General features: G+C 40.3%; 1 protein-coding gene across 4 annotated transcripts in view; it reads left to right on the top strand.

Moving 5' to 3' along the window:
- The first annotated feature begins 11250 nt into the window (after positions 1-11250).
- The window catches only part of SPC25 (SPC25 component of NDC80 kinetochore complex), a 62779-nt gene continuing 52599 nt past the window's right edge, over positions 11251-21430 (top strand). For all 4 annotated transcript variants that reach the window (XM_077957152.1, XM_077957151.1, XM_015110291.3 and 1 more), the window contains exons 1-3: positions 11251-11389; positions 12173-12319; positions 12415-12480. In XM_077957152.1, the coding sequence (XP_077813278.1) occupies positions 12187-12319; positions 12415-12480 (199 nt within the window). In that variant the 5' untranslated portion in view covers positions 11251-11389; positions 12173-12186. The remainder of the gene's footprint in view (positions 11390-12172; positions 12320-12414; positions 12481-21430) is intronic.

Genomic DNA, 21430 nt, shown 5'->3' with positions numbered 1-21430 from the left:
GAAGTGCTCTGATTCCCACCGTTTTTATACCGTGCCTTTGTGGCATGTTGAGCCATTACTGCAACATGTGATGCTGACCATCTGTGGAGAGGGCACACCAGCCCTCCTCTGCTGAAAAGCTTATCTATTCATGATTTTAATTGGTGGCAAAGAGTGAAGTACCTGCTGATCTGTGGCAATTTGAGGGGGAAATTCGGATAGAAACACAATGAATTTCTTATGCAACCTCCCTTTTGAATTAAACAGTTGAATCTTGTTTGTTTGAAATTTTTTGTACAGTTCATTTCCTCCAAAGTCAGACATTAGCAATTTCTATATTTGGTGAAAAGACTTTGCAAATAATTATTGCATGTAGAATAGCCCATAAAGTGCTGCATTTTAATTTAAGATAGGCTGTGTCTCTCTACTTTATTGGGTCTTTGAGGAAAATGCTTGAATAAATGCCTGGGTATGAAAAATATATGATATGACAGATTATCTTCTGATCACTGATTTAAAATAAGAATCTTCAATTTTCTTTATCCAAGAGAATGATAGACTATATATGGAATAGGGAAAGAAATGTGTTGCTTTTTGACTATAAGACAAGCAAGCAGAAATGAAAGTCATTTGGCTAATAGAAATGTGTTAGGATCAAATTGTATCTTTTATTAACTAGAGAATACACTTGAGAGGAATGGGGAATGATTCATGTGACAAAGATAGGAATAGACTTCAAAGGGCTTTTGACCAGTCAGGAAAATGGTTTGTTGAGAACAGTGTTAAGCAGAAGTGGAAAGCACCAAACAAATGCTGAGAATGAACAGAGGGGTAGCACAAAGAGACTGTGGATCTAAGTCACAGGTCCACAATCTACGGCTGTGGACTATGACTAGACTATGGACCAGGGCCATGGTCCTGGACTATGGACTATGACTGGACCATGGACTATGGACCAGGGTAGACTGACAATGAACAGAAGGGTAGCACAAAGAGGCTATGGATCTAAGTCAGAGAGATGTTGGGTTTAGAGAACTGGACTGTGTCTAGAAGGATTAGTGGGAAAGCAACTAAGCCTCACAAGGGGACCAGTGATGGATCTAGGTAACCTTGTTATTTTATCATTCGGATTTTTGTCTTGGCTTACCATGGCCTAAGTAAAGACAAAAGACTTCAGTAGAGGCCTTCACAGGCTATGACTATCACTTTGAACTTCTCTTCGAATTTTGGGTCCCATCATTTAACAGCACCATTGTTACTGGGCTTCAGTGTCTATTGGTACCTTGCCTGGAATAAATGCATTGACTGACCATTAACATCTTTTGGGGTGCTTTTTAAACTGCCATAACTGTGTCCCACCTGAGATCATTTATATTTCTAGTGATGGAATTTGGGCATTGGTATTATTAAAATAGTTCTCAAGTGGTCCCAATGTGGTATAAGGGGCTTCAGATCATTGCGCTAAGGCAATCCATATAAGGAATTAGCCTTGACTAATTAGAGTCTATGCTTCGGGCTTTTTTTTGTTTTGCATATTCAGGTTCTATAATTTCCATAATCTCTTTAACGAGCCATGAAGAAGAGCATAACTTCCCTTTATTCTTTTTCTAAAAAGTGTTTGATCTACATAATTCATAATATTCATTTTCTTCAGAAATGTCTTATCCTTAAATCAGGATGTGAATGATATCAAATACATTTTGTTTTCCAATTAAAAATTAAACTTCCTGCTCTTCAACACCTCAGAGTCTGTGATTAGCCTTTCATCTATGGTAGTTAATTTAGAAAGATTGTCTCCCGAGAACTATCTGGTTCTGTAGACTGTGGGATAATTAAATGAAGCAAAAGCACCTTGATTTCTTTCACCCTTTAACAGCACCTACTAATCTGCTTATTCCTCATAGTTCATCATTTTTAGTCTTTTCGCATCTTAGCTTCTATGCATCTGTCAGTGATGCCTTCTCTAACCAGCATCCTCACCACTCCTCTGACAATGGTTTCTCTCAAACACTCTTTTCTCCTAGGGAGTTGTATGAGTCTGCTAGGGCTGCCATAACAAAGTACCAGACTGGGTGACTTACACAACAGAAATACAGGAAACTAGGAGTCTGAAATCAAGGCGTCGGTAGCATTGGTTTCTTCTGAGCCTGTGTCCTTGGCTTGCAGGTAACTGTCTACTCTTTATGTCTTCACATGGTCTTCTTGCTATATGGGTGTGTTCTAATCTCCTCTTTTTACAAGGATACCAGTCTTATTGGATTAAGGAAGATACTAATGACCTCGTTTCAACTTAATCGCCCCTTTAAAGATCCTATCTCCAAACACAGTCATTTTGGGAGGTACTGGGGCTTAGGACTTCAACATGAATTTGAGGGAACACAGTTCAACTCATAACCGGGATTTAAACACAATTTATAATAATGTATTTGTGACGAGCGTATATGTTTAGTATCTCTCTCCTGCACTACAGTATAAGCTCCATAAAGCAAGGGGTCCTGTCCACTTTGTGCAACAGTCACAAGCACAGTTCCTGTAACAGGCCTGTGTAGAAGCCAGTCGCCCATGAAGCTGGAAAAGCTCACATGGGCCCCTAAGATGGTGGGTTGGGCCAGGCACAGTGGCTCACGCCTGTAATCCCAGCACTTTGGGAGGCTGAGGTGGGCGGATCACCTGAGGTCAGGAGTTCAAGACCAGCCTGGCCAACATGGTGAAACCCCATCTCCACCAAAAAAAAAAAAAATACAAAAATCAGCCAGGCGTTGTGGTGGGATCCTGTAGTCCCAGCTACTCGAGAGGCTGAGGCAGGAGAATCACGTGAAACCCGGGAGGTGGAGGTTGCAGTGAGCTGAGATCATGCCACTGCCCTCTAGCCTGAGCAACAGAGTGAGACTCCATCCAAAAAAAAAAAAAAAGGCAAGTTGTTACTGATAGTTTAGAGTGTATTCACAAGTTTATTTTCTTTTTATTAAAGAGAGGGCCTATATAACAGGGGCTTTATAGAGGGGCCTATATAAAGTCATATAACAGGGGCTTTAGATTTCACAAAACCTGGAACCGCCCCTGGGCCCATCATAGTTATTTAGTAAATGTTTATTGAGTGAATGAATTATTGAACAAAGTTGATATGAGTACTACATTATAAAGAGCCTGTGTTTTAAAACTATCTTACTTACTTGGTTAGTGCAAACTCAAAATGCATTTCTCCACAGAGATCATGTTATATAGTGGCAATGTCAAGAAAGTGTATTTAAGGTGGAGAAAACATAATGTGTATTCTAGAAAGGGCTAATATATTTGTGTGTGTATATATATATGTATGTGTGTCTGCATGTGTATACATACATATAGAAATATGTATGCAAAATATGTGTATGTGTATATATACATATATTAGCACTTTGTGTGTGTGTGCATATATGTTATATACATATGTGTATATATATAACAAATATATGTTATATACATATATGCACACACACACAAACATACACATCTGCTTAAGATTAAATAGAATAGAAGATTCAACAATTAAAAAAAAATTTGGCCAGGCTTGGTACCTCACATCTGTAATCCCAGCACTTTGGGAAGCCATAGTGGGAGAATCACTTGAAGGCAGGAGCTTGAGACCAGCTTGGAAAATGAAGCAATACCCCACCTCTATTTAGTATATATTTGTTTTATATATATTTATTGTATATAAAATAAATATATTTTAAAATTCTATAAAGGAAAGAAGAGAATAGAGTGAAGGGAACAGGGATAAAAAGCAGACTTCTTTGAATATACTTATTTTATAGATTTGACTTTGAAACCATGTAAATATTTTACATAACTATACAGCAAAATTAAAATTAAGATGTGATTCATACAAAATTTTAAAAATGAAAGAAGTGAAAATACCACTTGATCCATTATACTGGTGAGCGATTCGCTTCCAGCTTCTCAGCACTTACATGTATTTTATGATTTGTTCCTGTGGGAAATCTCTTTCTACACATTTCTTTAGTCCTCCTCCATCTGCCATCTGCCTCTCGAGTTGCCACTGCTTAGGGTGGGGATGCTCCTCTATCCTATGTGGGCCCCAGCAATAGGGAGATACAGGAGGTTGGTTCTTTCTGACACTAATCATCTTCCGTTGGAGCTCTTCCCTCCAATGACAGAGCCTGCCTGACAAGCTGGGTCATTTCAAATCCAAGGTTGTTAGAGTTTAAGGTCTGTGCAAAATCAGTTCACCAAATGATGGAACGAAGTCACATTCAACCTACCCAGACCAAGATCCAAAAGAGGGTAGATCCACCCGTACTCATCCTCTTTTTGAAGCTGTCTTTCCTAAAGTGTGACCTGTGGACCGCCTACCTCCTACCACCTGCAAGCAATTTCCAGGCCCACTCCAGATCACAGAATGAGGTATTTTGGAAATAAAATCCAGGAAGCGTTCTAGTAAGCTTTCCACATGGTTTCTATACACATCAATTTTTAGAAGCATTGTCTTCATTCATCATTCCCTTGAAACAAGGTTTCCATACTCCTCCTGTACCTCCCATGTGGAGTTGGTCTCTCCTTGTACCACTTTCTCAACTTCTGCCTTAAGCCATTTTTTTTTCATTTGCTTTATTTGGGGGTCTGTATTATTCCACTCTTTCCCATGGATGCAGGCCTGGTCTGTTTCCATATTCTTCCTTTTAGATCTCCTTTTTGTTATCTTTTTTTAAGACACATGGTAAATACCCAAAAAATATTAGCTATAATTAATATTAGTTATTCTTATTTTGCCAAATAGTTTGTAAATGTGGAATTGAATTCAAGCTCTGACATTCTCGATCAGAGTAGAAGTAGGGTTAAAAGATACAATTTTGCTCTTATACACAATTCTTACGTTGCTTCTCTTTTGTATTCTGACATCTCTGCCTCTTCCCCACTCTCTCTGTTCTCTCCTCTCTTTTCTTCTTCCCCCCCACCTCTCACTCTCTTTTTTCCACTATCCTGTCCCCCTCTTTTTTCATACTAAATATTTAGTTATCTAAGTGTTTTAATTGGTCACTGTCAACTCCAACAGAGCAGAGATAAGTCTGAATTGTTCACTATTGCATCTGGGAATCAAGCCAGATGTCCTACACATTAGGAGATGGTTTTCAGAAATTATATAGCCAGCCACCGTTCCCTATGGGATCACCTCCTTTTCTTCCTGTTATAGTAGAACTCTCCATTTGATTCCTCCAAGTGTTCAAGGACCAGAACTCTGCAGTGTTAGAAAAAGCACTTTTAGGCCGAGCACAGTGGCTCACGCTTGTAATCCCAGCACTTTGGGAGGCCGAGGTGGGTGGATCACCTGAGGTCGGGAGTTCAAGACCAGCCTGACCAACATGGAGAAACCCCGTCTCCACTAAAAATACAAAAATTAGCCAGGCATGGTGGCACATGCCTGTAATCCCAGCTACTCGAGAGGCTGAGGCAGGATAATCGCTTGAACCCGGGAGGCGGAGGTTGCGGTGAGCTGAGATTGTGCCATTGCACTCCAGCCTGGGCAAAAACAGTGGAACTTCGTCTCAAAAAAAAAAAAAAGAAAAAGCACTTTTGGAGTGGAAGAAATCTTTATGTGTCTGTGCTTTTGGGTCTAACCTTAGCCAAATCTTTTCAGTCACCAGGGAGTGCATAACGTGAATTGATTTATTTAGGGGTCAGTGAACTTCCTAAAATTGCATGCAAAATGTTTGTGCTTGTACGTATCTCTTGGAAGAAGCCACGATTTTCACCAGATTCTCAATGGAATCCCTGACCCAAGCAAATTAAGTACAGCATGAGATTCACTGGAATCCCATGCACTATACATGGGGCCTATATCCAGGATCCTCCCATTTCCCCAGTTTCCTCAGAGATATCTTCATAACTCCAACCACCCTAGCATGAGTTGCTTGTCTTAATGACATCCTTCCTCTTAATGACTTTTTACAAAAAATATTTTACTACTATAGTTGGTCCTCAAACCTTATTCTGCTGCCTTGTTTTTTAGTTCATCTCTGTAGTTGAATACTTCCAGTTCTTTCTAGAATGTTCTCATTCTGATTCATTCAAAGTTTTCTGAGATTTTGATTGACAGTAAATCCCTACCTGTATTACTTAGTGGGACAGAGGATAGACTTTCTCCAATATGTTTCACCACGTCAAATATTATATAACTGCAAGATATTTCTTATCATAAAATGAACCATTCATCGCTGAGTTATAGTGCTCACGGCAATTCAACACCATTCAGAGATATTTGACTTTAGCTTGTGTTACTTATAAGGTGGCAGTAAACAAAAATATATTGGAGGCATTGACCTTTAATGTCTCTGCATGGTCATTATCCTTTTACCACAAACTTATCTGCCTTCTCTAAAATAAACTGTATTTGAGATCTCTCCAGGGTCACCTTGCAATGTAAAATGTATTTATTTAAGATGGAATTTAGACCCTAGTGACCTTCAGAAAATCATTACCTTCATTCTGGCTAGCATCCCAGGAATATTGGTATTCCATAATGACACTATTATGAATGACCCTGCTACAGCTGTTCTAAGTACCCCCCTCCATTAGTCTCCTTAGGTACTTTTCTCTAGAAATGATCATGACCTATACATCTATATACTTTTTCTTGGATTACCGAAGGACCCAACAGAGTTGCCCATTGAGCAGTACTATTAACTTTCTTCCAAGTAGTTAATATATTGTATAGCTGTGTTCATTTTTATAGATCACTTAAAGAGTACTGTATAGAGAGATTGTGTAAAGCAGTGACTCTCAAACTTTAATATTCATCCAATTCCCCTGAAGGGCTTGTTAAAACACAGATTACAGGGACTCCGAATCTTTGATTCACTAAGAATAGAGTGGGGTCTGAGACTTTGTATTTCTAAGTTCCCAGATAATGATGATGTTGTTGGGTGGAGAACCTCTCACTTTTGAGAAGCATGAGTCTACGACACTGACAGAGTCTAAGACACTGTACCACACAGGACAGAGATAGATCAGACCTCAAGAATCTTGTGGTCTAGTAGGGAAAATATGATATTTACATATGTCACATACCATTGTGTCCTTAGAGGTGAACAGATAGGGTAAATGGAAAAAAGGAAAGGCAGACATAGCTTTCAGTCTGTGAGACTAGGGAGCTTTTGTGGTGGAAATGGCAAGTGGCTGGGCCTTGAGATATGAGTAGAATTTAGAAATGCAAACTGTAGGATGAAAGGGAAAAAATATTCAAGAACATAAATGAGATAATACCATTATCACACCTAAAAACATTAACATTCATTGATGAATGTATTTAAAAGCTGTAAAAGAAATCCTCATTTTTGATATTTATGAGACAATTTAAAAATTGTACCTAGAATGGTCAGATTCATAGAGACAGAAAGTAGAATGGTGGTTGCCAGGGTGTGAGGGGAGGAAAGACAGATTCGTTATTTGATGGGCAAAGTTTTTAATAAAAAGAGTTCTGGAGATGAATAGTGGTGATGGTGCCATAACGCTGTGAATACACTTAACATCCCTTTACTGTACACTTAAAATTGGTTAAGATGGTAAATTTTATGTTATGAGTGTCTTACCATAATAAAAATAACCTGGATATTTTTCTTACTATATTGAATGTTTTCTGAGTGCTTGGGAGATGTAGTCTTTTTTTCTTCTAAAGCTCTGATATCCTTCATCTTTTGTTTTTAATTTTAACACTTTCATTGAGTTACAATTTATATACTATGAACTTCCTCATTCTAAATGTATAATTCCATGATTTTTAATGTATTTATAGAGTTGCCAGTAATTGACACAAACCAGTTTCAGAACATCTCCAGTACCCCAGAAAGTCTCTTCATGCACTTTGGCAGTCAGTGCCTGGGTCTGCTCCCAGCCCCATGCAAAAACTGAACTGCTTTCTGTGTCTGGGAATCTGCCTTTTCTGGTTATTTTATGTAAATAAAATCATAGTATATGTAGTCTTTTTCACCTGGCTTCTTTCACTTAGCATAATGTTTTTGAATAGTTTTTCATGAATAAATGCTTCTTTGTTTACTGTAATCTGTTAGTCAATTTCCAGGTCACTTAAATGGTTGTTTTTGATAATTTGGTCCAGTTTTATAGTTTCTTTTTGGGGGATAAAATTTGGTGACTTCCTTCTACCACACAGATCCAAACCGTATCAGACCTCCGACATAGTGGTGGGAGGTGATTGGATCATGAGGGTGGATTTCTTATGAATGGTTTAGTACCATCCTCTTGGTACTGTCCTTGCAACAGTGAGTGAGCTCTGATGAGATCTGGTCATTTAAAAGTGTGTGGCACCTCCCCCTCCCCCTGATCTTTCTTGCTCCTGCTTTGGCACATGAAGTACCTTCTCCCCATTTGCCTTCTGCCATGATTGGAAGCTTCCTGAAACCTCCCTAGAAGCAGAGCTGTTCTTCTTCCTGTACAGCTTGCAGAACCATGAGCCAATTAAACCTCTTTTCCTTATAAATTACCCAGTCTCAGGTATTTCTTTATAGCAATGTGAGAACAGACTGATACAAGGTCCCAGCCCTTCCTTCCTTCATTTTATTTTATTTTTTTAATTTTGGGAAGGAGATGAAAGAGTCCAGGTGTAACCTGGCATTGACTCCACTTTGGATACTGTACTTTATAGCAACTGTCAGAAAACTTACTTTCTTAAATCATCTATTGCAATGTTTGACATAGGCCATTCAGAAATCTAGAAGATTGAAAGTTTCTGTTCGAGAATCTTTTCATTTTCAATATTGTAGGTCCTCAACCTGGAATCTGCAAGAAGAGACTCCTCCTTTGAATTCATAGTAACTTTTGTCATTTCTGATTTTCTCAGTGAATGGATGTTGAAAGTGTAAATGTGAATGTCAGCATAAATGTGAATGTCATAAAGAGAAACTTATACTTAAAGGTGGGGAACTTATAGTCTCAACCATGGCATTACTCATGATCATTTCTATCCTTAGCTCTGCCCCGAAAATGCAAAGTATCTACCCAGCAAGCGTATGTGCAATAGAGGACAATGATCTTTTATCCTTATACCCCATTATCCTTCACCCATCGTAGAAAGAATTAAGTTTTCAGGGGAGGAGCAATAGAGCTTTCAGTCTGAGCAAGACTATAACCACCATCTAGAAACACCTCCAGCCTGGGAACATGTGGCATCTTTCTATTCCCCACCCTGCAGAAACCTAAGCCTGGGTCACAGACTGTATATCCCAGAGAAGGCAGTGCTCAGCTCAGTACATGGCACAAAATAGAAACTCAATAAACTCTGGTTGAGTTGAAATGAAAGTCACGTAATATGTTGGTGGTGGTGATGGTGGAGTTGTGTGAATAATAATGGGTCGGTGGGTCTGTTTTCCCCTTCTTAATGCTGAGAAAGCTGGAGGCCCTATTCTGTGTACTGAGCAGAAAGAAGAGCTGGTTGTCTCTAGCTATCCTTGGGGATACGAGAGAAATTATTCAGCCAGTCTTTCAGAAATGAAAATTTTGTTTCTTTCTTTTTTTTTTTTTTCTTTTTGAGACGGAGTCTCGCTCTGTCGCCCAGTCTGGAGTGCAGTGGCCAGATCTCAGCTCACTGCAAGCTCCGCTTCCCAGGTTCCCGCCATTCTCCTGCCTCAGCCTCCCGAGTAGCTGGGACTACAGGCACCCGCCACCTTGCCCGGCTAGTTTTTTGCATTTTTTAGTAGAGACGGGGTTTCGCTGTGTTAGCCAGAATGGTCTCGATCTCCTGACCTCGTGATCCACCCGTCTCGGCCTCCCAAAGTGCTGGGATTACAAGCTTGAGCCACCGCGCCCGGCCAGAAATGAAAATTTTGACAAATGGCAAAGAAACTTCTTCCTCACATCCTGACTGGGGAGGAGCACTCAAAGAATAAAAAACAATAGACAGCCTGAGGCTGCCCTAATAACCACACATTGGTAGGGCAATCACCCGTCTTAGCTGAAGACCCAAAGAGAGCAAGAATCTTCACTAAACAGTCTGATAAAGACCAGTGTAAAAACTTAGTGAGGAATTCATCAACATGATATCAACTCAGCCCCCTTCCATGAATCTTCTTAAGTACTGTCTTCACTAATGTGGTACTGTGGAAACCCTAAAAATGAGTACCAGCACTCAATCAGCTAAAGTTCTGAGAGGCTCGATTCATAAAATTTTGCTTTAAGGTAAATAGTATCAGATATATAAAATCAGAAGTTCTTGGGAAAATACTTGGAAATGAAAGGAGATTTATCGTAGTAAACTGTATGTCTAACTGTATTAATAGCAGTCTCTAGGCTGCAAGGTGACTTTTGGGCATATTGTGAAGTGTTAAATATTCATAATAACTTGTCCTGGTTTCACAGGTCTTAATTTAGTTCTTGGATAAAGAATGGCTAATATCTGGTCCTCTGAGCATGTTGTTTACATATTTATTTCTTGTTGGTGTTTGTATTGTTGATGAAAATGAAAAGAAACTAGTATAGTAACGATCTTTTGGTGTATAACAGATTTTATTTTCACAAACATACCATAGTCTAAGATGAAAATAATAACTTTGACCTCATTATTTTGGCCAGCTTTATTTTCCATTCTTCAGAAAGCGTATTCTCTAGGTTCTTTCCCTAGTTTCTTTCTTCCTCAGCTTTACCAAGAAGGATTCAAATACCGAATCCATGTCACCTTTCAGAGTTTCTGAACAACTCAGACTCCCTGCAGCTTGTCTACTCTGGCAAATCCTAGTTGAATACCTTGTGCCTCATTCCTGTCCTCGAGGAACACAGCAGGTGATTTTGATAGTGCTCTAGTTTCTTCCACTTCTGCAAGATAGTAACATAGTGTTCTATTAGGCCTCAAAAACATTATGTTAGAGAAGCTGGGGGTGTAGAAAAGAAGGAATATTTTTGTAAGCAGTAAAAACCTATTCTGAGGACCACCTGAATGTTCCTGCCCACTCATAATTGAAGTCAACTTTACAAGGTGAATACAAAGAGGATGTATTTCTTGCAAAAGATACGATTAAAGATCAATATATATATTTGTTCCAGAAACCTTTATTTGAAGCCGATGAATGACTTGTTGTGGGCGAGCTCTTCGGATGCTGTTAATACTTTCGGGTCACAGTGGAGACGCTGGTTGTTGTTCAGAAAAGAACTACGAATCCCAGAATGCCCTTTTCCCCCATTTTCCCCGCGAGAATCCAAGGGTGAGTTCAACGAATCCTGTCATGACGAACCTGTGCTATCGGCCAATCAGAAGGCGAACGTGCGCCTGGAGGCGGGTGACGGGAAGTGCACTAGGTTTGAAATTGGAAAGTTGGCGGGAGCTGAGTCTGGAGCTCGGCTGTTGGCTAGAGTGGGCGCGGATCTGGTGTGGGGAAGGCGAAGGGACTCAGGCCTGCCTGCGAAGGTGAGGGAGGTGGGCGCCGAGCTGGGCTCCTCGGCCCGCCTGTTGCGATAGGGGAAAGTGAGTTTGGAGGCGGAATGTGTGTATTTGCGGCGGCGTTTGTGAAATGCGCATCTTGTTGCTGTTTGGGCCTCACAGCCTAGTGGAGTGGGCAGCTGCGAACCCAAAGCGCTCTGGGTTTCACTGCAGGGATATCTTTTGTCCTCCTGGGAAGGTTTTAGCGTCGCAGAGTACTGGCGGGTCCCGGATTCTCCCAGGACCTCCTTTTACAGAGGATACTGAGGCCCGAGGTGACTTGCACACATCCTGGGCAGAACCCGCTCAACTCCCACCTTAGTCCCTATTTTACTGTTAACTTTTACTGTTCTGAGGTGGAGGAGAGAAACAGGGTAGAGGTGTGGGGTCTTATTCTATGGGAGGGTGCCGGCCACCTGGCGATACTGATGATCTCTGATCAGAAAGGGTTAGAGTTGGAAAAGGTGATTTAGAAGTCAACGGTTTTACTTGTGAGAAAATGGACCCAGGGTCATAGCGCGTGTAAGTGTCCTGTGCAGTTACACTTACCTACTAACAAGCTGCTAGAAGGTAAAGGTATCCTGAATTCTTGCTGCACCGTAACAACAGTTAAGCCCAGGTTGCTTGATCTACCCTTGAATACCTAGAATTAAGGATAAGTTGCTATTTTCTAGCAAAGGACAAATTGCCAAAATACTGTATACCTGATTGGAATATGTGGCTGATTTGATTTCAGTAACTTAAAAAATGCAATGTGTATTCTGTTTTTAGCATTGTCCTACATAATGGTAGAGGATGAACTGGCACTGTTCGATAAAAGCATAAATGAATTTTGGAATAAATTCAAAAGTACGGACACCTCCTGTCAGATGGCGGGACTAAGAGATACCTACAAGGACTCCATCAAAGCATTTGCAGGTACCTAATGTTAACTTGTATCATGCTGTTTTTGCCGTTCTAGTTTATTTTTTAGCATCATTTCAGCTGAATTGAAAATTCAATTTCTCTTTCAGAAAAGCTGTCTGTGAAATTAAAGGAAGAAGAACGAATGGTTGAGATGTTTCTGGAATATCAAAATCGTATGTGAAAAAGTATAAATCATGGGTTTTTTTAGATAATACGTCTTTATCATGAAATCTCATACAAGTAAGACAACATATTTTGTGTGCACAAGTGCGTATATGTTGTGTGTGTGTATATATACATGTTTATATATGTGTATATATATGTGTATATGTATACACACACACATATACATGTGGTGGCTCATGCCTGTAATCCCAACACTTTGGGAGGCCAAGATGGGTGGATCCCTTGAGCTCAGGAGTTCAAGACCAGCCCAAGCAACATGGTGAAACCCCATCTCTACAAAAAATTAAAATATATATATATAGAGAGAGAGAGAGAGAGAGAGAGAGAGACATATACACACACAAAATACATACACATTAACACATATACATGTGCTTATATATAGGAATAAACATTGACATACCATACAACTTAAGAAAGAACATCCTACGTTACACCTTCTTCTCCCACCTTCCACAACTAACCTATCAATATATTGTTTAGTATTATGGAGGTTTTTTGTTTTCTGAGACAGCATCTCACTTTGTCAGCCAGGCTGGAGTGCAGTGGCATGATCTGGGCTCACTTCAGCCTTGACCTCCTGGGCTCAAGTGACACTCCCACTTGAGTGGTTGCTAAGTTGCTGGGACCACCGGTGCATGCCACCACGCCTGGCTAATTTTGTATTTTTTGTAGAGATGGGATTTCACCATGTTGTGTGGGCTGGTCTTAAACTCCTGGGCTCAAGCGGTCTGCCCACCTTGGCCTCCCAAAGTGCTGGGATTTCAGGTGTGAGCCACTGTGCCTGGCCTCTAGTATTGTGTTTTTGAATGTTATATAAATAGCATTCTCTCGTATGTCTTCTGTCCATTTTTTCACTCAGCACTATACTTGTGGGATTTGTCAGTGCCGAGGTATAAATGCCAGTAATTTTTAAAAGATGAGTTTTCACGTTGGAAATCCCAGCCTGGGGATTGCAAAGCTGGAGTTCTCTCAGCTCTGTTAGTACTCTGTCAGTGTTTCTCTCCATAGTTTTACTCCTATTCTTGCCATCTTATTTCTACCACTCTCCAGGTTGTCCAGAGTGAATCAGCAGCTTTTACTGAGACCTGGCAGTTTTTACTGAGTTCTTACACACAGGACACAAACTTGTGTCCACAGTTCAAATTCCACTAGAGATACTCGGTTTAAAGGCATCATGTTTTAAACAATATTAGACTAGAATGTCCTTACATGGGGCATATGTTCTTTCATTTGCAAAATGGGTAGCCTTGACTTACCCACTTCACTTGCTGTGTGACCCATGAAGGTATTTGACTTTGTTACCCGAGTAGATTATTTGCTAGACTTTTACTTTACTCATGTTTACTAGTTTTGTTTTTTTTTTTTCGAGATGGAGTCTCACTCTGTTGCCCAGGCTGGAGTGCAGTGGCACGATCTCAGCTCACTGCAACCTCTGCCTCCTGGGTTCAATTGATTCTCCTGCCTCAGCCTCCCAAGTAGCTGGGACTACAGGCGTGCACCACCATGCGCGACTTTTTTGTATTTTTAGTAGAGATGGGGTTTCACTGTGTTAGCCAGGATGGTCTCAATCTCCTGACCTCAGGTGATCCGCCCACCTCGGCCTCCCAAAGTGCTGGGATTACAGGCAAGAGCCACCGCACCCGGCCTACCCATGTTTACTTTCTAATCTGCCCTGAAGCTTCCATGCCCTTCACTGCTTCTCTCATTCCCTCTGTAACCATAAGCAAAAAGGAAAACCACTTTTGTTTGCATGTGTGTGAAAGAGTGATATTGAGTTTGAGTTCTTACCTCTTTGTAGGATCCCTAGGCATTAGAAAATTAAGTTTGGAACTGTCAGTTTTACTACTGTGAGTCTCAAAGTGTACTCTTAAAGATTATCTATAGTGTGAAGTTATGCTCTATATAGTCTGAAATCTAAAAGCGTTATCAATATTTTTCTTTTAAAAATCAGTTTATACTTGGCCTGTAATCCCAGGACTTTGGGAGGCTGAGGCGGGTGGATCATGAGTTCAGGAGATCGAGACCATCCTGGCTAACATGGTGAAACCACATCTCTACTAAAAATACAAAAAATTAGCCTGGCGTGGTGGCCGGTGCCTGTAGTCCCAGCTACTCAGGAGGCTGAGGCAGGAGAATGACGTGAACTCAGGAGGCGGAGCTTGCAGTGAGCCCAGATTGTGCCACTGCACTTCAACCTGGGCGACAGAGCGAGACTCCATCTCAAAAAAAAAAAAAGAAAAAAATCAGTTTATACTTGAACAGAAATACAATTTACCCAAGTTTAATTAATTCAATGAACATACGACGGCTATTGCCCAGCAGTTAGGAGAAAACAGTGCATAAAGTATAATCTACTCACAATATTGTGGAGGATATAGATGGGGAAACCACAGTTAAAATATATTGTGCCAGGCTCAATGGCTTGAGCCAAAATAATCTCAGCATTTTGGGAGGCCGAGGCAGGAGGATTGCCTGAGCCCAGGAGTTCAAGACCAGCCTGGGCAATATAGTGAGACCTTGTCTTTACAAACATTAAGGAAAAGTTAGCCAGGTGTGGTGGCGGACACCTGTAGTCCCAGCTACTCAGGAGGCTGAGGCAGGAGGATCTCTTGAGCCCAGGAGGTCAAGGTTGCAGTGAGCTGTGATGCCACTACATTCCAGCCTGGGCGACAGAGTGAGACCCTATCTCCAAAAAAAAAAAAAAAAAAAAAAAAATTGTAATTGTTGTTATAATAATGTAATAGATGCTGTGTGAGGATGAGGATGGAATCTGGAGGGTTTGATTCTTCCAGTGAGGATTGCAGGATATTTAATAGCTAACCATTATCTTGTATACCACGTGCCAGGCCCTGTTCTAAGCTCTTTGCATATATTGACTCATGGATCCTCACAACAACCCTAAGAGGTATAGATATTGCTTTTAGTCTTACATGTTAGACTTTTATGACAAAATAAGCACAGAGAGGTTAAGCAGCTTGCTCAAGGTTAGATAGCTGATAATGAAGAGAAATATGATTCGAACCTACAGTCTGATTATACCACGCTACTTTGGAGGAGATCACATACAGAAGAGTTAGGGATGTTTAACAGAGTCAACACTACATTCTAGGAAGAGGAAACAGCACATGAAATGGGGCAGGAACACGAGAGCTTGTTAGGTTCTGGGATGGCTAGATACACTGTGGATGGGGAGTGGCGGAGAAGTGGCTGGTAGAACTGGTTGGCCAGATGGTGGACATTCCATGTTGGGCAAAGGGGGTTAGACTGTTTTTCAGGAGATAAAGAGTTGCTGCAGGATTTCAACCTGGAAAATGATATTGGATTTTTATTTCAGAAGAAGCAATCTGGTAATCATGCACAATAAACAGGAGGGGAGTGAGACTGTTGTCCATAAAGAGACCAGTTAAAGGAAAAACTTAGTGTAATAGTACAGGCACATAATGAGTATGGCTTGGACCAGTGACAGGTCTGAGGACTTAGACTCAAGACTGTTGGCCTGAAGGTGAGAGTATGTTGTGGTCTAGGATGATTCTTTCTGACATGGAGTATGAATCAGTGGTGATGCATTTACTAAGTGAGGGGTTGAAAGAGAGGAGGAGCATGTTTTTATAGGTGGGAAGGAAACATACAGGGTTCAATTTTAAATGTGTTGGGTGAATATGTTGAGTTTATTGTGCAGCAAGTCTTCAGGTGGCGATATCTGGTAGGCAATGGATATATTCATCTGGAAGCCAGCCAGGAAAGCGGTCTTTGCTGAAGATGGGATTTGTGAGTCTTTAATGAATTTGGGGAGTTGAAGCTATGGAAGAATATGTAGAGTAGAAGAAGGTAGCCTTGGTTAGTAATAATATTTATTTACTCATTACTGTATGCCAGATACTGTGCTAAATGTCTTACATTGACCATCTCCTTCAGTCCTCATGACAGTTGTCCAGGGTTGGTATTATTTATTATTATTATTCCTACTGTACTGATATTACAGTCCCAGAGAGATTATGATTTGATCATCAGGTTAACTCCAGAAGCCTCACTCATCTTGAAAGCCTTACGTTTTCTCTACAGTTTGAGAGAGGGGTAAATGGAAGGGACCAGTAAAGACAGACTTAGTAATTGGAGAACAGAGGAAGTAAGAGAGAAGGTCACTGAAACTAAAAGAGGAGAGAAGCAAGAAAGGGTGTTGTCAACACTGGAAGTCACACGTAGATCCAGTAAGGTAAAGACTGAAATAGATATTATTTTGGGAATAAGAAAGGTGGAGGGAATCTGTTCACTGGCTAAATACTTGTTGAGCTACTGCTCTATACCAGGTAATCTTCTAGGAAGATACTGCAGAGAACAAAATAGCCTAAAGTTCTGGAGCCATAAATTCTAATTATCACAAGAAGGAAGATCATCTGTTGAAGGTGAGAGTCATTTACTATGGGGTGGCTTTTAAGTTAGTATAAACCCTGAAGTCTGTCTAAGACAGAGATTATCCCTGTTTTACAGATGAGGAAATTGAAGCTCACTGAGGTTAAGAAACTTGCCTAAGGTCTGGGGGTAGATAGAGGATCTAAGATTGCAACCATAGTGTCTGTGCTCTTTCCATTGTACCATACTGACCTGCATTGGAGTGAAAACGCAAGGAAGGGTTCCTCTGGCGAGTAGGAGTGAAAGTTTGAAATGTTGGTCCTGGGAATAAGACAACCAAGTGTGTACACATGCAATAATACTCACACAGCAGGCCGGGCGCGGTAGCTCACGCCTGTAATTCCAGCACTATGGGAGGCCAAAGCGGGTGAATCACGAGGTCAAAAGATCAAGACCATCCTGGCCAACATGGTGAAACCCCGTCTCTACTAAAAATACAAAGATTAGGGATAGTGGTGCGCGCCTGTAGTTCCAGCTACTCGGGAGGCTTAGGCAGGAGAATAGCTTGAACCTGGGAGGCAGAGGTTACAGTGAGCCAAGATCATGGCACTACACTGCAGCCTGGAGACAAAGTGAGACTCTGTCTCAAAAAAAATTGTCACACAGCATCAAGGGCGCCAAATTCACACAGTTCTTCAAATGTTACAATGAAAACACTCTCATATGTAGTATTTATGTGTCCCTACTTTAAAAGTTTTTGTGTTATTATTACTGGATACTCTAACCCCAGGGAATGGGGTAGCCACTGTTATCCCTATTTTACAATTGAGGAAAAGAGTTTCAGAAGTTGTGATTTTGACAGAGGTCCTTGAGTAACAACTGACGAGCTGGATCAGAATTGAGAACTTTGACTTTCAATCTGGATTTCTTGTATAGTACAATTCTACTTAATTCTTATCTTTAAAGAGTAGCATTTTTCTTTCTAGTAAGATGTTTATTTTTAAATTATACTTGACATAATATATGATCATGTTCATATTCTTAGAACATACAGAAAAGTAAACAAAATTTTCACCTGTAATGTTGAGAACCACATTTAACAAAATGACTTTCTAGCTTTTATGTTTCATGAGCTATGTAGATTTTTAACATAATTATATTCATGGTATCTATATAACTATCTTTTTTTTCCAACTTTGAGAGTATTTTCCCACATTCCTATTTTTTTGAAAATACATTCCATTTTATTGATATACCATGTTTTAAAAATCATTTACTTGTTAGCCATTGAAGATGTTTTCAGTTTTTCATTATAAATTCTGAAAAAGAATTTTTTAATATAAATATTTGCATATAGCCTATTTTCCTAGGGTAACTTTGTAAAAATGAAATTGCTGGGTCAAAGGAGGTGAATACTCTTAAGGCTCTTTTATTTTCAATGTCAAAAATATTTTCTAGAAGGACCTTAGCATTTTGCATTCCTCTCAACATTTGTTGTTATTTTTGTAAACATTGTTGTAATAAATGAAAATTGAAATCTCACTGCTTTACTTGCATTTCTGTGATTAATCTGAGGTTAAATTATCTTCCATATTTAGTAACCATCTGCATTCTGTGTTTCATCTGTTTATGCCTTTGTCTGTTTTTTTTCTTAGGAATTTGTATTTGTCTCTTCCTCTTGAGATTAAAATGGTAGCCCATTGTTGGGAGAGGATAGTTTAATGAGCAAAGCATTGTCTTTGAAGTCAAGACCTGAGTTTGAATGCAGTCTATTTATTTTTGAGACGGAGTCTCGCCCTGTCACCAGACTGGAGCAGTGGCGCGATCTCAGCTCACTGCAACCTCTGACTCCCTGGTTCAAGCTATTCTCCTGCCTCAGCCTCCTGAGTGGCTGGGATTACAGGCACACATCACCACACCCAGCTAATTTTTGTATATTTAGCAGAGACAGGGTTTCACCACATTGGCCAGGATGGTCTCGATCTCCTGACCTCGTGATCTGCCCGCCTCGGCCTCCCAAAGTGCTGGGATTACAGGCGTGAGCCACCGTGCCTGGCCCTTATTATTTCATCCTAACAAATACAGCTTTGGGCAAGTTACTGAACTGCTGAGTCTTTTTCCTCTTCTTTTAAAAAAGTAGTAAAAGACTAAAGAATTTACTTTGGATTTCAGCACTGTTTAGAGAATAATCTACCTCTTGAACATTGATTTGATATTTCATTTATCATATTAACTTCCTAAAAATGCCAACATTTGTTTGGCATGTCTTTTATAATATTTAGAAGCATAAAATATCTCTTCATATATCCAGATCAAATATGTGTCTCAGACAAGCTTTGCAGTTTTTTTCAAACAGAGGCTACATATTTCTTGATCTAGGTTGATTCTGAATTTTCTGTTTGTTACCTCTATAAACGAGAATTCCCTGTTGCCTGAGGAATGCTTGTCTTGAGAGATGTTGTTCAAGCACTGAGAATTCCATGCTCACATCGATTTGGGAAACAGATCATAGTGTATTTCTCTTTTGAAGATTTATGGTATTTAAGGTCTTCATAAATTTGGTGGTGGACTAACTTGTTTAACTTTGAGAACAAAATTACTCATCCGTGGAGCACATATTTACTTGTAATTAAAATACTGGAATTAAATGACAGTGTAGATAGTTTAGTTTATTTGATACAGTTCTAGACTACTGGTATTACTAACTGACATTTGATTTTAAAGTGTTTAGATTTCTTTTTTTTTTTTTTGATCTGATTTCTTTTTTTTTTTTTTAATTTATTTATTATTATTATACTTTAAGTTGTAGGGTACATGTGCATAACGTGCAGGTTTGTTACATATGTATACTTGTGCCATGTTGGTGTGCTGCACCCATCAACTTGTCATTTACATCAGGTATAACTCCCAATGCAATCCCTCCCCTCTCCCCCCATAGATTTCATTTAAGTATTAGTAAAACTAAATCTTTAACTCAAAAATTCAAAAGCACATTATAAAGCACCCTTGAGCTCTACTGGCTCTGGTTATTTGACCTTGGTAACCTCTGCCCTAGAGCTCTTAGGCTTTTTGTGCCTTCCTGCCTTATTTAGTCCCCTGATAGACACTTTGGGGACACTGTCTCTGGGCAGTGGGCCCCAAGTAGCAGCAGTTGTATCTTTCTTCCGACAAACAGAGGAAGAAGTGGCCGTGCCAGGGTTATTCTCCCAGCAGAGAGGTCTGGCCAGGTTTATGCACAGGCATTATTGTTTTTATTTTGAGCATGTGCAGGAGAAAGGGGTGGGTAGTTGCAGAAGCTGAGTGTTTAAGAGGGCTAGGGCAAGAAGAACTTGTACAGATAGTGACAGGGACATGGGGAAGGCAGGGAGGGTAGAGGGATTAAAGCCAAGAAGGAGTAATGAGGTGCTGGCCAATATGTGAGACAGATGTAAAAGGCCAGTATTTTGGTACATGGATACCTTGTTGAATTGCACTTGCCTTTATTGCACTTTACAGATATTGCAATTTTTACAAATTAAAGGTTAATGGCAACCATGTGTCAAGCAAGTCTATGGGCACCGTTTTTCCATCAGCATGTGCTGACTTCATGTCTATCACATACTGGTAATTCTCACAAGATTTCAAACTTATCATTATTATATTTCTTGTGGTGCTCTATAATCAGTGATCTTTTACATTACTGTTGTAATTGTTTTAAGTGCCATGAATGACACCCATATAAGATGACGAACTTAATGGATAAATGTTGAGTGACTTCTGACTGCTTCACCGACCAGCTATTCCTGTCATTCTTCCTCTCCTTGGGCCTCCCTAGTCCCTGAGACACAGCAGTATTGAAATTAGGCCAATTGATAACCCTATAGTGACTTCTAAGTGTTCAACTGAGAGAAGGAGTCATAGGTCTCTCACTTTAAAGCAAAAGCTAGAAATGATTAAGCTTAGTGGGAAAGTGTGTTAGAAGCTGAGAAAGGCTGAAAGCTTGGCCTCTTGCGCCAGTTAGCAAAAGTGCTAATTCAGTGAACACATGAATGATAAGAGAGAAACAGCCTTATTGTTTTTTTTTTTTTTTTTTTTTTTTTTGAGACGGAGTCTTGCTCTGTCCCCCAGGCTGGAGTGCAGTGGCGCGATCTCGGCTCACTGCAAGCTCTGCCTCCTGGGTTTACGCCATTCTCCTGCCTCAGCCTCCCGAGTAGCTGGGACTACAGGCGCCCGCTACCTCGCCCGGCTAGTTTTTTTGTATTTTTAGTAGAGACGGGGTTTCACCGTGTTAGCCAGGATGGTCTCGATCTCCTGACCTTGTGATCCGCCCGCCTCGTCCTCCCAAAGTGCTGGGATTACAGGCTTGAGCCACCGCGCCCGGCATGCCTTATTGTTAATGTAGAGAAAGTTTTAGTGGCCTGAATAGAAGAGCAAACAAACCACAACATTCACTTAAGCAAAAGCCTAATCCAGGGTGAGACTCTAGCCCTCTTCAATTCTATGAAGACTTGAGAAAGATGTGGAAGTTTCAGAAGAAAAGTTTGAAGCTAGCAGAAGTTGGTTCATGAGATTTAAGGAAAGCAGCTGCCTCCATAACATAAAAGT

Source organism: Macaca mulatta, chromosome 12 (genome assembly GCF_049350105.2).
Source record: "Macaca mulatta isolate MMU2019108-1 chromosome 12, T2T-MMU8v2.0, whole genome shotgun sequence".
Lineage (NCBI taxonomy): Eukaryota > Metazoa > Chordata > Mammalia > Primates > Cercopithecidae > Macaca > Macaca mulatta.
Note: the sequence above shows the minus strand (reverse complement) of the source record. Positions and strands in the feature narration are given on the sequence as shown.